The sequence below is a fragment of the Panthera tigris genome, chromosome E2 (genome assembly GCF_018350195.1).
Source record: "Panthera tigris isolate Pti1 chromosome E2, P.tigris_Pti1_mat1.1, whole genome shotgun sequence".
In the NCBI taxonomy this organism is placed as follows: domain Eukaryota; kingdom Metazoa; phylum Chordata; class Mammalia; order Carnivora; family Felidae; genus Panthera; species Panthera tigris.
In genome coordinates, this window is record NC_056674.1 from 21,454,449 (window position 1) to 21,468,791 (window position 14,343).

A 14,343-nucleotide genomic window follows, 5' to 3' on the forward strand; every position below is an offset into this window, starting at 1 on the left:
TTAGGGACTTAAAAATGCCCAGAAAAGCAGCACCTCGGAAAGTTGGGAGCGTCTCACTGGGCTGGGGGTCACTTTTTGCGTGGCTCTCACTCGGCTAAGTCACCAGGTGCCTGCGCGGGAGCGGAAGCCTGTTGTTACTTTTCAGGGGTGTCCGCAACTCTTCCAAGTGAGGTGGAAAGATTTCTACACGGTGGTACCTTCTACAGAATTCTAGCTCCTCCGCCGGGCGCCGGCTTTTCCGCCCTCCTCTAGCGTGAAAGCGGTTCGGCCGCACCCTGGAGCGCGGTCCCTCCTTCCCGCAGGAAGGAGCCCCTGTGAGCGCCGCCGCGGCCGTCTCCGGCCTCCTCCGGAGCCGCGCAGACCTTGGCTCCCGGCGCTGGCCGGAAAGCGGCTCCTGTATCCCTTCTACCTCGCGAATCGCGGAACGAAGACAAGCACAGGTTTTGACCCGCTCCTGTAGCCGACTCTTGAGTGGGGCAGAACTCACCAGACACCCGGGCAGAAATATTTGCAGTAGGAATACGCTCAGGTAAAATGCCAGGGACCGCCACGCCGCAGATGTCCAAGGAGTAGGTCTTCCGTGCGCCCTTCCCCTGAACTTCTTAGGGGGAGGACCAGACAGCCCCTTTGGCCTGGCCAAACTGATCAGGCACCTATATGAAGATATTTGCCCTCTGGACAGCGGGGTGCGAGGTACGGGTGGGGAAAGCAAGAAGCAATGGTAACCACGGGGGAGGTCAGCATTCTTGGAGAATGGCACCCCGCGAACTACCCGCAAAGCTCTGGCTTCTCAAACATATGGCCTTGCCCTTTCTCACTCTGTAAATAACATATGAATTACAGACCTACTGCCACCCTGACACCATTTCTCCCTAAATCGAGTCCCTGGTTTTCACTGGGATCCGCGTTTCCTTCCCCCTCTCTCGCTCCTCACAGGCAGCAGCCAGGTAGGGGCCTGGCAAAGTTTTAGCTTTAGACCTTCTGGCCAGAAGATGTGCCCCAGATTCGGCCGAGCTGGAGCCCATTTAAGCCCCTGCATTCAAGTACACACTGTGCTTGGTGCAGATCGGGGAAGCCTCCCTGCCTTTTCTCCTACGCCACACCCAGTCCACAGAGAAAGGGCAAAGAGAACTTGGAATTGCTAGGGCTAGGTTGACAGTGTCCCTCTCCATCTGTCCCATTGCTAGCATGGCCTGCAAAACTAGTCCCGTTTGGAGTTCTTGGTATTAAAGGCGGTGCGTATGGTTAAAAGAACACTGTAGAGATCAGGGTTCCAGGCAGTGCCACGCCGGGCCAGAACCCTGTTTGAGTGTCCGGGCAAGGCAGCGCGGTCGCAGTCTGCACTCCGCATAGCCCGTGTTGCGCGTGACGGGTTGTCGCTGCGATGTGCAGCTCAGTGACACTGATGGATGCGCCAATGGTTGGACGGACAGATGTTAGGGCGGATCGCACCGCGCGCGGCGCCCGAGCGGGGGAGGGCGAGGTAGCGATCGGGCGGTGGCTTCGGGCGGCTCGGAGACCGGAGCTCAGGCCGTGGCCCGCAGGGGGAGGGGGAGGAGGGAACAGAGGTTTGGAGAGCAGCGTTGGGAAGCAAAGGAGGAGGGGGAGCACAAGCCAGGGCGAAACTCTCAGCCTTCCGTGCGTGGCGCCCCGCGCTGTGCACCCATCACTACCGGCGCGCCCAAAAGGGCGCTCAGTGCTGGGAAGGTGAGCCAGGGGCGGGCAGGAGCTGACCTCGCGCGGCGCCTACCCTCCTCCAGGCAAGAGGCTCCCAGCGCCGCGACCAGAACCGAGAGGCCGCGGGCGGCGTCTGCCAACTCACCGTTTCCTCGTTCGCATGAAGCGTTTCACGCCCCACGGCCGAGTCTCCCGGGCCTGGAGGGGCAGTTGTTTTAGCCTCCGCGGCCGCAGGCGCCAACCGCTCGCCGCGCCCCCGCCCCCGAGTTCGCCACACACAAGGCCCGCCTGGGAGCCCAGTCGCAGCCGGACTCCGATTCCCCGCAACCGCCCGGGGTCCGCACCCCGCAACTCCGAGCGCTCCTGCGCGCGCGAAGGCGCTGGAGGCGGCTTTATAGCCCGGGAGGACGGCAGCAGCACATCTGCATTCAGGGAGGCGTCTGGACCGAGCCCAAGCCCGCAGGCTGGGGGCGAGCGGAGACTTTTGATCTTACCGTCTGGGTGAGATCACGGTCTCCTGGTCTAAAAGAAAAGAAAGCATGCCGGTGAACTTTTAAAACAAACTTGCATAAACAATCACAAAGAAAAAGATAAAGAGAGGGCAGAAGAAAAGGGAGAAAGAAACACAAGAAAAGGAAACATTAAGAAAAAGGAAGGAAGGAAAGAAGGAAGGAAGGAAGGGAAAAAAGGAAGGAAGAAGGCCGGGGTTTGCAGCTCCGGGAACGCTCAGGCAGGCAGTCCCAGGGGCGCGGGGCTCCGGCCCTCGCCGGGACTATCGGACGCGGGGCCCAGGGGAGCCTCCGGGCCCCAAGCGGCGCGCCCAGGAGCAGCGCCACTTCGGGGACCTTGGGCCTGGCGGCCGCCCCCGCACCCCCCACCACCGCCGCCCGGCAGCGCCCGGAGCCAGACCCGCCGCGGCCGCCCCATTCCCGGCCCAAGAGCTGGCCCAGGGAGACGCAATCGAACCCGCAGCGCATCGATGCGCCGCCGCCCGCGCCGCTCGGGCTCAGGCTCTCGCTCAGCCGCCGCCGCCCGGGGGTCGTCCCAATGAGCTCCGGCCCACCCGCGCCCTCGCGGCCGCTCGTAAGTGAGCCCGCGTCGCCCCGCCGCCAACGCAGCCCTGCCAGCTCCTCCTCTCCGCGGCCCGCCGGTCTGGCCCGCTCGGCGCCTCAGCGACCCCAATCACCCAATCAATAATCAATTCTTTTCGCCCCGTACTGCTGGCAAGCCGGGCGCTGGGCGCGGTGGCCCCCTCTCGGGGGGCGCCCTGGGGCGGGGGATGGGCTTGGGAGCCCGAGTTCCTTCCCCCGCCCCCACCCACCCCCCCACCCCCCCGTCCCGCCCTCGGATCTGCCAGCGCTTGGGGTGGGGGGCGCGGCCCGGCGCCTAGGGGGCGAAGGGCGGGGTGGGGGGCGGAAGGACCTTGATCTTCCCGTGCGGAGGAGGAAACTTGGAGACACCCCCCTCCCACGCCGACCCCCGGGACGGGCCCGGGAAAGTTTGCCCGGGAAAAAAAAAAATTGGGGGAAGTGGCTGCGGCGGGTCCCGGGGGAGGAGCCCGGGTGGCGCGGGGTCTGGGAGCAGCCCCCACCCACTCTGGCCCGCGCCCGCCTCCTCCCTCGAGGGCGCCGGCGCCCGCCCGCGGGCCCCGGCATCCCCGGGGGGTGCGGGCCCAGGCCCGGCGAGAAAGCTGGGGGCTTTGGACGCGGCGGGTGGAGAGGAGTGCGGCACGGGCGGGGCAGCCGGGGGCGGCCAGGGGGCGAGGCTGGGTGGGGAAGAGGGGCGGGAGAGGGTAGCGAGCGCCCCGGGACGAGCTGGGCCGGGCCGGCGCCGCGCCCCTGCGTGCGCGCATAGGGCGGGGGCGGAGGGGCGGCACCCCCTCCCCGGACGGGGCGGGGGTCCTAGACAGGCCCGGGGCCGGGAGCGGGGGCGCGGCGCCCCCGCGGGCGGGCGAGTGACACGATCATCTCCTTTTCCTTTAAGCTTGCCTGTTGCCGACGCCGCCGCTCCAGCCGCGCCGCGGGCAGAAGACTGGACCGCTGAGCCCCGGGCCGCGGCGGCGGCTGAGCGCCCCCCCCCGATGCCGTGACCCCCTGCCCGGGGGCGGGGGCCGGGGCAGGACCAGCCGGGGCCGCTCCCGCGCTCCTCCTCCCACCCCTCTGCCCGCCTTCTCCCCCTCTCCCCGCCCCCCGGCCCCGAACCCCGCGCACCTCGTCTGGGGACGGGGCGGGGGGGGGGGGCAGGGCCGCCGTTCCTCCCCGCCCCCTCCTCCTCGGGCCTCTGGAGCGATTTGTCAAACTTCCCATTCCGCCGGCAGCGCGGTCCTCCTCCTCCTCCTCCTCCTTCACCACCTCCTCCTCCTCTGCCTCCTCCTCCCCCCGCGCTCCTCCCTCCCCGCGCCTCCCTCGCCCGCCCTCCTTCTTCCCTCCGCACGTTCGGGGATCGCGGCGGAGCGCGGAGAGGGGGGGACGCGGAGAGCCGGGGCGCAGCAGCATCCTGCGGGCGGCCGCTCTCCGGGGGGGAGGCTGAGAGCCGGCCCGCCTCGCCCCCCCGCGGGCCCGCCGCCCCTCCCTCCCTCTCCTCAGCCCGGCAGCGGCGGCGGCGGCGGCGGCGGCAGTGGCAGTCGCCGGAGGAGCATCATGCCGAGGAGGAAGCAGCAGGCGCCCCGGCGCGCAGCAGGTACGAGCCGCTTCCCCTTCCTCCTCCTCTCCTCCTCCTCCTCTTCCTCTCGCTGCCGTGCGCCTCCGGCCGGCGGCGACCCGGCTCCTCCTCGCCCCACTCCTCGCCCCTCTTCCTCTGCCCGCGCAGAGTAACTCCGGGGCGCCAGGCTCGCTCGCTGCTCTGCTCTCTGGGTGCGTGCGCCCGCCTCGCGTCCCGGGCGCCCCCCGGACGCCCCGCCGCGCTCGCCCTGCCCCGGCTCGCACCCACTTCGCGAGCCGCGCGCGCTCGGGGGCTAACTGAGCCCGCCTGGGTCCCTGCCTCTTCAGCTCGCCGGCTGCGGAGGGGATGGGAAGGAGCCCTCTTCGGGCTCTTTCTGTGGGGGGCGGGCGGGGTCACCTGAGTTCCCTGGGACACCTTCCGTGTCCTCCCGCGGCCGGCCGGCGGGGGGACAGCCCGGTGTCTGCCGAACCAGAGAGAGCCGGCGAGTGAGCGAGCGGGTCCCTTCGGCCACCTTACTGCTAATCCGATTGATTCTTCATTTATTGGGCCCAAAGCGGGCAAGCGGTGGAAGGCAGAGCGCACTGGGTCTCCGTATTGTCAGATGACCGTCAAGTCACTGTTAGATGCTGGCGTTTCCTCTATCCGTGTTTGTTTTCCCTTACCCCCACCCCCTCCTTCCACTGCTTCTCCCACCCTCACCTCCTCGTAGCACTTAGTTCTGGGACGTGCCTGTCTACTCCCACCCACCCCCCCCAACCCCCGGTTTTCTTTTTCTTTTCTTTTCTTTTCTTTCTTTCTTTCTTTCTTTCTCTCTCTCTCTTTTTTTTTTTTTTTTTTTTTTTTTTTTTTGCCAGGATGTCAACTCCTGTTAAGATTGAGCCGATTTCTTTTTTTTTTTCTTTTCTGGAAAAAGCATCATTGAAAACAAAACAAAACCCACACACATAACATTATTTTGCAATAATGTCAGTTGGGGGTATGTTGCCTGGAAGAAGGGTTTCTGGCCCTTTGCCACCCTTGATTTGATGACTGATTGATCGCCCGTCATGCTGCTGCCTTTGATCTATTCATTCCCAATAAACATCAATAAATCACTCCCAATGGTGAGGCCAAGCTCTGTGACGTCACTAGGGCCCTGTCAGTGGAAGTTCGGGGATTTGGGACGGATTGCTGAGAGGACCACATGTGGACGGGATGTATTTTGATATGAGTAACACTCAGATGTGCAGAGGTTCAGATGCTGCCTGAAATCGGAGGGTTAAGTGGAGGTTCGTGTCTTTTCTGCTCTTTTCTTTTAGTGGAGGAAGGGAGAGCAGAGGGAAGGGTCAGGGCATTGCCTGACGCCCCACTTGGATGAAGGCGTTGTACCTGTGCCGCCCCCTGAGTGCCTGTAGTAGCCCTGGGGGTGACGGGGATGGTCATTTCCATCATGGGAGCCGGCCCTGCTGGTGGAGCCCACCCTGGATGCACCCTGGAGTCTCCTTACACAGGGTCACGCAGAGGGAACGCGCTCCTTTTTTTTCCAGAAATGTACTTTCTCGTTCCTGCCTTAAGAAAACCCTAGAAGAAAGGAGACTTGGTTTGGGGCACGTACGGCAGGTTTTGCTGTCTGTCCTCGGTGTTGCCCAAATTTAGGAAGTTTGAAAATCCCAGCAGTGGTTATGGGGAGGGTGCTGCCACTCAGGTCACCTCCTGGCTGGTGCTTCTTGTCCATTCTACCCTCTCCTTTAAATTCCAAGCTCAGGCAGTGAGCTTATCTGCCCAAAATAAACTCCAAAACTTTGGAGGACTCCTTCACAAAGTTGGGCAGTAGGAGTGTCTTGGGCTTCTTCCAGTCTTTGAATTTTTTTTCTTTCCTTTTTGGATGCACATTTTAAGGTATCTGTGTGCCTCAATCAAATGAACCATATGTGATTACATCTTTACATTTAGGTTAGAACTCTTTCTACGGTGGCTTCACCTTTTTCTCCCCCACCTTGCCAATCTGAGACTCTTCTCTGATAACTTCCTGCTAAAAATGTTAGCGGAGGAAAGGTCCTGTTGATTTTATCTATCCATCCATCTATCTATCTATCTATCTATCTATCCACCTATCTATCTATCTATCTTAAAGCAACCTGTTCCCTAACCTTTCTGCACCTTTTACAAAAGCCAGCCAGGAAATCTCAGGTCAGTTAAGAAATATTCGTTATATAAAAACTTGACTGCCCGGCTAATAGGAGATGGAAGAATGGTTTTGCTCTATCAAAATGACCCGTCAAAACGACTTTGTTTCATATTTGATTTAATTGTCTCTCTCCTGACAGGCACATTCATCAATAGCTTAATGGTCAATCAGAAGTTGGCAGCCTGAGTGCTTTCTTTCTTTCCCATACCCTGGTTTTGGATTTACTTTATCAGAATGCTTCTGCCTAATGGACGTGTGGAGGAGGGGGTGGAGAATGTCTGAAGGGCTACTTATTTAGGAAGAGGGGAGGAATAAAAAAAAAAAAAGAGAGGGAGAGACAGAGAGAGAGAAAGAAAGAACCCTCCACACTGAGGCCTGAGCTAAGTATGCACAGGCCAATAAGTGAGCTGTCTGAGGTTTTTGTTTGTTGGTTGGTTGGACAAGAAACTTCCCATTTTTTTCCCTCCCGTTTTCAGTTCTCACAGCTGCAAGTTATAAGGTTCATGCCTGCTTTTGTGGCATCCTGGGAGTGATGACAAATTGATTGCTTTGCACTGATAGAGAGAGAGTGGGAAAAAGAAAGATGTCTGCTGATTGGTAACTGGAAATCCAGTCCCCAGCAACCTTGAGAATACTCGAGAATTTTTTTTCCCCTCCAAACTGAAAGGTCCGCTCAGCCATAAAAAAAGAAAAGTTGTTTTGCCAGCTTCATTAGTGTTCACCTAATTAGCTGTAAACCTGATGGATCCCTGACAGCTTTAATGATTGGAGATGACAAGCTCGACACAGTGTCATCCAGCAGAATTAGGTTTGCAGCTAGTTTGATGTAATCAAGTTGATATTACACAGTCCTGGCTGCCTTTAGTTGTGCATTAACTCAATTTTCTGCTGCAGGTGACAAATGGGCTTTGGTACCTGGATAATCATGTCATAGGAATTAGGGCCCTTTTAATGGTCTGGGGTAGAATAACAACCACAAAGGGCTGAGAGCTGGGTAAGGCGTGCAGACGTCGCACACAGGTGCACACAGTCTTTATATCTAGGCCAAATGTACCACTGCTCTCCAGAAGGCCAAAGCAGGCTCCAAGAATCCCTGAAAAGACGTATTTCTGTGCTTGAGGATTTTCTTTTCTTTTCTATTCCTTTCTTTCTTTTTTTAACGGAAATCATGCATGGCTTAGTGCCTTTTCTCAAAAGGAGAGAGACATTTCTTCACCTGCCGAAGAGAAACCTGGGCAGGAGCGTCCTTTCTCCACGCGTGTAATTTCGAAGGGCTGTACGTTTGTGCTGGACAGATGTTGCTGCCTCAGAGGAACAGGGTTGCAGAGGCCAGTGTCCTTCGGGCGAAATGACCATTGTCCCTTGCTTAAAATGTGACTCTTGCCCGTGCGTCACGTTTTTTAAACCACGTATTCTTTGAAGATACCAGAAAAAAAAAATTGGAGCAGTGTTTCATAGCAGATAGCGTTTTATCCACTCATATCCATTTTCGGGGGGGGGGGGACTGTAAAATCATTTAAAAAAATTGCCGAAACTTGCAAACAAAACAAAACAAAACAAAACAAAACAAAACCAGTCCTCAAGGAACAACAGCTCGTCACTGACCGTTTTGAATCTTATTCATTGAAAGAGAATAATCTTCCAAGGAGTTCTTAGGTGGTCACGTCAACAGGGTAAACCTTTGAGTATCTTCACTTTTACAAAAGTGGTTTGAACCCCTTGGGTTCGGCTAGTGTGACAGATCGCTGTGGGTCCCCCGGGGTAGGATGGGCTTGTGGCAAGGCAGAGGGGGTTTGCATTGCCAGGAGACGTGGGCATGCCTGAAAGGGAGTGCACCTGCTGGTCACTAGTGCACCCTGGCCTTCCTGACTCTGGGCCACACATTGGGCGGCTCCAGAGAGATTTCCTCTTCTCTGTCAGAGGCACGTGGAGCGTTCAGAAGGGCATTTCGGCGTCGGCCTTGGGAATATATTTGCTCTCAAGCTTGCCACACGTTTCTCCTTTGGGCAAGTATTCTGCCTTGTAGCAAGGTGACAAAATGACTGGTTTCGGCTGCTCTGTGATTCCTGCCCCCTCCCCCCCCCCCCCCCCGACTCTCATTTTCCTACAAAATGGGTGGAACAATGCAAATTTTAAAAAGGAAAATCAAGAAGATGAGGGAGAAAAACAAAGAGGGCAGGAGGCAAAGGCTGTCCCCCTGGACGTCCACCTAGGGAAGAGAATCTTCTAGAATCAGCTGCTGTGCCCCCATTATCTTGACATCTGTCAGTTAGGGCTTCAGTGCTCTCCAGGGCCACACTTGATTGTGAGCGGTGGATGTTGTCATTTTGTTCTCAGTGTTGCCTTGAGCGCGCTCATAAGCGAGCGATAGTCAATAACTGACGTATCAGTACTCTTCCCTAAATTGTCTCACACGTCTGCGTTTTCCTTCTTTTTACCAAAGATTGTTTTGTAAAGAGATTACAATGAAAGGTGACTGCTCAGGGCCGTGGGGTTGCCGGGAAGCCCAGGTGAGTTCCCAGAATTAAAGCCCTTCCTGCCCCCCCCCCCCCCGCCCATGTCACCTCCACTCCTGGGGTGTCTGGAAGGAGAAGGATCACCTTGAGGGCAAAGTGCCTGCACCACTTTGGGGGGGGGGCTTCCCCCCCTTTGACTCTGCTTGTGGCAGAGCCAGGCCGGGGCGAGGGCTGCAGTCACAGGCAGGGAACAAGAAGGGAGAGGAGCCGAGTCCCAGTCCTGGTGCCCAACAGCCATGTTAATCCAGGGACATGTCTTCCGAGGGCAGTTTGTGAGGCTTTCCTGCTGGCCCATTTTTATTCCTGCCTGTCGCTGGACAAACTATAAAAATAGCTTTGGTCTGGTAGTAAAAAAAAAAAAATAATAATAATAATAATAAAAATAAATAAAGGAAAGAAAAGAAAAGAAAAGAAGTAGAGTGTGTGTGTACCCTTCTGTGTTTGTGTGCAGCCCAGTTAGGTAGAGGGGCCTTTCTGTCACAGCAGCTGTTTTGTGACACCCCTGCAGCATTTCCCCACAGCCCGTGGGGAGGAGCAGGACAGAGCAGAACAGTGGCATCACTGAGCCCAGACCTTCTCAGGTGTTCACTGTGTGTGCGTGCGTGCGTGTGTGTGTATTTTAGTTACGCTCCAAATTGTGGTTTCTCTGTCTGAAGTTAAAAATGAAAGGTGAATACAATATATTGTATTTGGTAACAATGATATGGACTGGTACATCTAGACAGATAATGTGCAGTTGTAATTAGACTCAATAGACAGGCAGTCATTTTAAAATTCTTTGACACATGCATAAAATAGTCATATAATAAGATAAGATGACAATTTTATGTTAGGTTGATAAAGTGTCCCGATACATGCATTTAAATGTCTGTAAGCCTTTAAAAAAATCCAGACAGATTAATTCTAGTTTCCAGTATTTGCAGTTAGTCATTAAATTAATTTTTAAATCCTACTAAACAATGGCTATGAATATGTTTTTTTTTCCCCCCCCTTCTAGATTTTTTACCTGAATTGCAGAGAATGGATACGCAGGCTTGGTAGCTTTCTCTAATTTTTCGACATTGGTAACAAACAATTACATTAGACATGGACATAAAAATTCAGTTTCCTGTTTGTAGCTAGAATAAAGGTCTGCATTTTTGGAAGTAAAAAAAAAAAAAGTTATAGAGTATAATCTGCTTATGACCACTTGCCTGAACAACTGTCATACTCTAGATTTAGGAATCTTTATTAGAAAGATTACATAGTGTCCTTGACCAAATATTGAATATTTTATAAGCCCCATTTAAAAAAGAAGACATTTCAAGCACATACACTTGATTTGATCAGCACTTAGATTCTTGGGTTTAATTACTTTCAATTCTGTAAATTATTTTAGTGTTTCAACAGGAGTGGCCCCAGTGATGTATCGAGGGGAGTAAAAAGGCATTTCTCTAAAGGTCACGTTACCTGGACTTTTCGACCATCTTCATACCTTGTTTTCTCAGACGTGCAAAGGTGTGGCTCTTGAAGAATAATTTCAATTTGTTTGGGCTTAATGATAAATTATTAATTCATACTGTCAGGACACATGTTATTAATTATGACGGTGTTTTCTTCATCCAGAACAGCTGTTGGGGAAACAGTGTAAGTTCAGATTGTCTTCAGGGGGAGGGCGCCAAAGCAAGGAACTTACCAAGTCCTTGTCATCATATCTTGGTCCCCTTGCTTTGGGAATAAAGCATTGCGGGGGCGGGGGGGTGGGGGTGGGGAGGGAGTGAAAGGGAGAGAGAAACCATTCATTCTAAACCAAGATGTACACCAGCAAATGCTAACTAATGTACGTTTTCTGAAAAGCAAGCCTAACTCTCCAAGGTCTGTGAGTTCAGACCTGAGCTCAGAATTCCCTCAGCTGGGATTCTGAGGTGGGACCTGCTCCCTTTCCAAGTGCAGGTTTGAATGGACTGCCCTCTTCATCGCACGAGTGGGACTTGTTTTCTTCTTATTCTTGGGTAGACCAGAAGGTCGTGGTCACAAGTGCATGGTGGCAGAAAGCAAGATACTCTGAGCGTTTGTTGTTCCCCAAACTGGAACCCATCCTTAATGGAGGGCAACGCGCCATTTGGTAATATACGTGAAATGACCCCAATTCATTTACTTTTGATTTTTACCATTCTCATCATTAAATCTAGTCCTATGTATTCAGTTTCCTCTGAGTTCTTTGAGAAATGCATGTTGCATAAAATAGGCAATTTTTAATGAACAATTTAATGTAAATGGGTTTTGAATTTAAATTAATATTAATGAAGCCTTGAGTGAATTTATTTTGCATACGTAAAGACTTGTAAGTCTTTCACCCATGTGCTTTCTCCTTTATGTAGTAACATTGGTTGGTGGGATTAACTAGAGCCTTTTAAAGATTTACACTTAAAAAAATTAAATTGATTTTATATGTCCAATAGCACCAACATATTATTAGGCAGAGGTGTTACTTAATTTAAAGAAAATATACCTCATTTCCTATTAAGCCTCTCAGTTTCCATTACCCTGTTCTTCCTGCAAGCTGCCGTTGCTTTGGCGTTGCTGCTGGGGAAAATACATACCAACAATAGTTACTACAATCAAGATGTTTTCTTTCTTTGGCTTACCTCTAATGCATTATGTATCCTGGAATGATGGGAAGTTCTGTAATTAATTCTGTTAGATGTAATTGCTATAATCACTTTGATGTTACACATAATAAAGGTAATATGGTAAGCACATAAAAAATATAAACACCTTATTGTAACACTACTACTAAAATTCCTTCTCATCAAGTCTGGCTTATAGACCAGTGTTCTTAACTGGTTTTGGCCATAGGTGACAATTTATCCGAGCTGTGTTCATTGATATTCCAAAGGAGAGTCATTTATTGGAAAGGATGGGCCTTGTCTTGGAGAGATCTCCAAGCTGGTTGCCTAGGAATCTTAATGCCCTTTTCCTCAAAGATGTGGCTAATTAGAAAAGGTGACCATTATCTTCTGTAGAGGAGAGGGGTAAAGGCTTCCCAGAAGTGGCCATGGAATGAGGTAAGAGGGTGGCCTAGGAGGGAGAGAAGCACTCTGAGACGAGAGATGGCAAAGGTTTTAGGTCCAAAGAGTGCTGTTCTGAAGGTTTTCTCATGGTGTGGGATTATGGGAAGTGTGTGTGTGTGTGTGTGTGTGTGTGTGTGTGTGGCAGGGGGAGCGCACAGGCGCATTCAAGCACATGCTCGTGGGTAACCAGAGAAGGCCACCTTTCTGTGAGAGACATTGGTACAGAATATATGGTTTATTATCATTACAGTTAGTATTCTACACCTTTCCCAGGGGATCCTGGGGGGCCGTGCCTAACTGTCGCACCACATGCCAGGGGCGATGTTGCCTGTTGGGCAGAACCTGAGTGGTATCTGTGACCCCTCCCCAGGCCTCGGTGCGCCTACCCTAGATGCGGGCTACCAGAGAACAGAAGAGAACTTTGCCTGAGACCCCAAGCACATCCTCCTTGTGGGATGTTTCCAAACATGTGTAAATTACTCTTTGCCAGTGCAGCTTGCAGGAGATGGAGAACGTGGTGGTTAAAGAAGCTTGTCGTTTGATTTTTTTTTTTTTTTTTTTCCTTCTGTGGACATCCTGGAGTCAGACTCGCTCGGGCATCCATGTGATCCCGTCGTCAGCTTGCACCCTGCCCCGTGTGCTACAGAGGTCACGAAGCCTCGTGACCTGGTGTCGGCGTGAGAGTTTGGATGTGAATTCCCCACATTTATATTTTATTTTTCAGTGTGTTATAGGCGACGAAGCGTATGAGTCAGTCATACACAGAAATCAAATAAGAGAAAGTGTACGTGTGAGCAGAGAGGATGCCAAAATCTCTTTGGAGGAGGAACGGGGTGTTTTCAGATGGCGGTGAGATGGACAGTGACAGCCGTGAGTCCCTAGACTGTGCCCTGGACCCGCAGAGCTGGGTCTGGCCGTGGCTGTGGTCAGCTGGGTGCAGACCAGGCCGGCAGAGAGCAAGGTGCTGCCACAGACGGGCTGGCAGGGCCTGCCTCCTGGGCGCTGGGCCTAAGGCACCCTGCCTGCCAGGTGAGAGGGTCCTGGGTCCCTGGCGCTGGCCTGGGCTGCAGTCAGGCAGTCACCAGCCCTCCTGCGGTGAGCCTTGGCTGGTTTTGATGGCGAGGATGATAAAAGGTCTGAGAACTCCATAGGCCCCTGTAATCAGGGCCAGCACTGACATCCTTCTCAAGTTTGACAGCTTCTTCCTTTTCTCTTCTCACAGCCAAGCCTTTCTCAACCGAATTTCCCCGCCCTCCCCCTCTCTCCTCCCTCCCTGCCGCCTCTCACCCCTTCCCTCCCTCTTCTTTCTGTGTGCTTCTCTCCTGTTTCATGTTCTTGATCAGTCTCAGATGCCTGGAATTATTTTTTTTCGGGCGGGAGGGGGAGTGTTGCTTTAGGTTTGTGGGTTGGGCAGGTGTGAGAGGAAGTCTGTGTTTTTTTTTTTTTTCTTTTTTTTCTTTCTTTCTTTTTTTTTTTTTTTTGTACTGTAGGCCTGTTGCTAATTAATGTTCCTCCATAAGATTCTGTCGGAGTTGAGTAATGTTTTTGATCTTTATGCCTGATAACTGCATACTTAATGAGATTTCAAAGCTGTGAGTGCAGCTCCCTACAATTATTGACAGATGCCTTTTCTTTGCCATTGGGTTCAGCTTCATAAATCCTCTTGCCGTAATGAGGTTCAGCAGTGCCACCCTGGCAGTGAGCTAATGAAAGGGGGGAGGGTGAAGCGGCTCATGGCTGTCTGACACATTTTTTTCCTTTAAAATTTACTATGCAGATGTCAAGCTGCGGGACGATTACTTCAAACATGCTAATTTTTATCTTGCTTTTGTGTCAGCCCTTTGCCATTAAAAAATAAATAAATAAAAGGACTAACCTTACTCTCCACTTAATTTCTTTCTTTTTTTTTTTTTTTTTCCCCGAGTCACATTTTTAATAACCCGTGGTGTGTGACTGCTGGGGACTTTGACACGCGCGTGGCCTTTTGCAGGTATCCAGTGGCAGAAGCTTTTTTTTTTTTTTTTTTTTTCCTTGCCATTGGAAGGGCAGGGCGAGGATAAAGTGCGATTTCCCCAGGCCTCCCATCAGCCTGCCCTAAGTATGCACTTGAAACGTCGGAGAATTCATTTCAGAGTTCTGGAACTAAATCCTGGTGGAGAAGAGCTGCACCATGCCAAACAGTCGATTTCCTTTTCAGCGGAGTCATACATCACTGACCCACCCTTCCCTCCTGACAGAATGACATATGTCATTTATCATATGGGCCCCA

General features: G+C 52.9%; 1 protein-coding gene across 1 annotated transcript in view; it reads left to right on the plus strand.

Annotated features, from left to right (window-relative positions):
* The first annotated feature begins 4,316 nt into the window (after nt 1-4,316).
* TSHZ3 (teashirt zinc finger homeobox 3) overlaps nt 4,317-14,343 on the plus strand; it is a 68,657-nt gene continuing 58,630 nt past the window's right edge. Inside the window, exon 1 of the mRNA XM_042968076.1 lies at nt 4,317-4,356. Within this exon, the coding sequence (XP_042824010.1) occupies nt 4,317-4,356 (40 nt within the window). The remainder of the gene's footprint in view (nt 4,357-14,343) is intronic.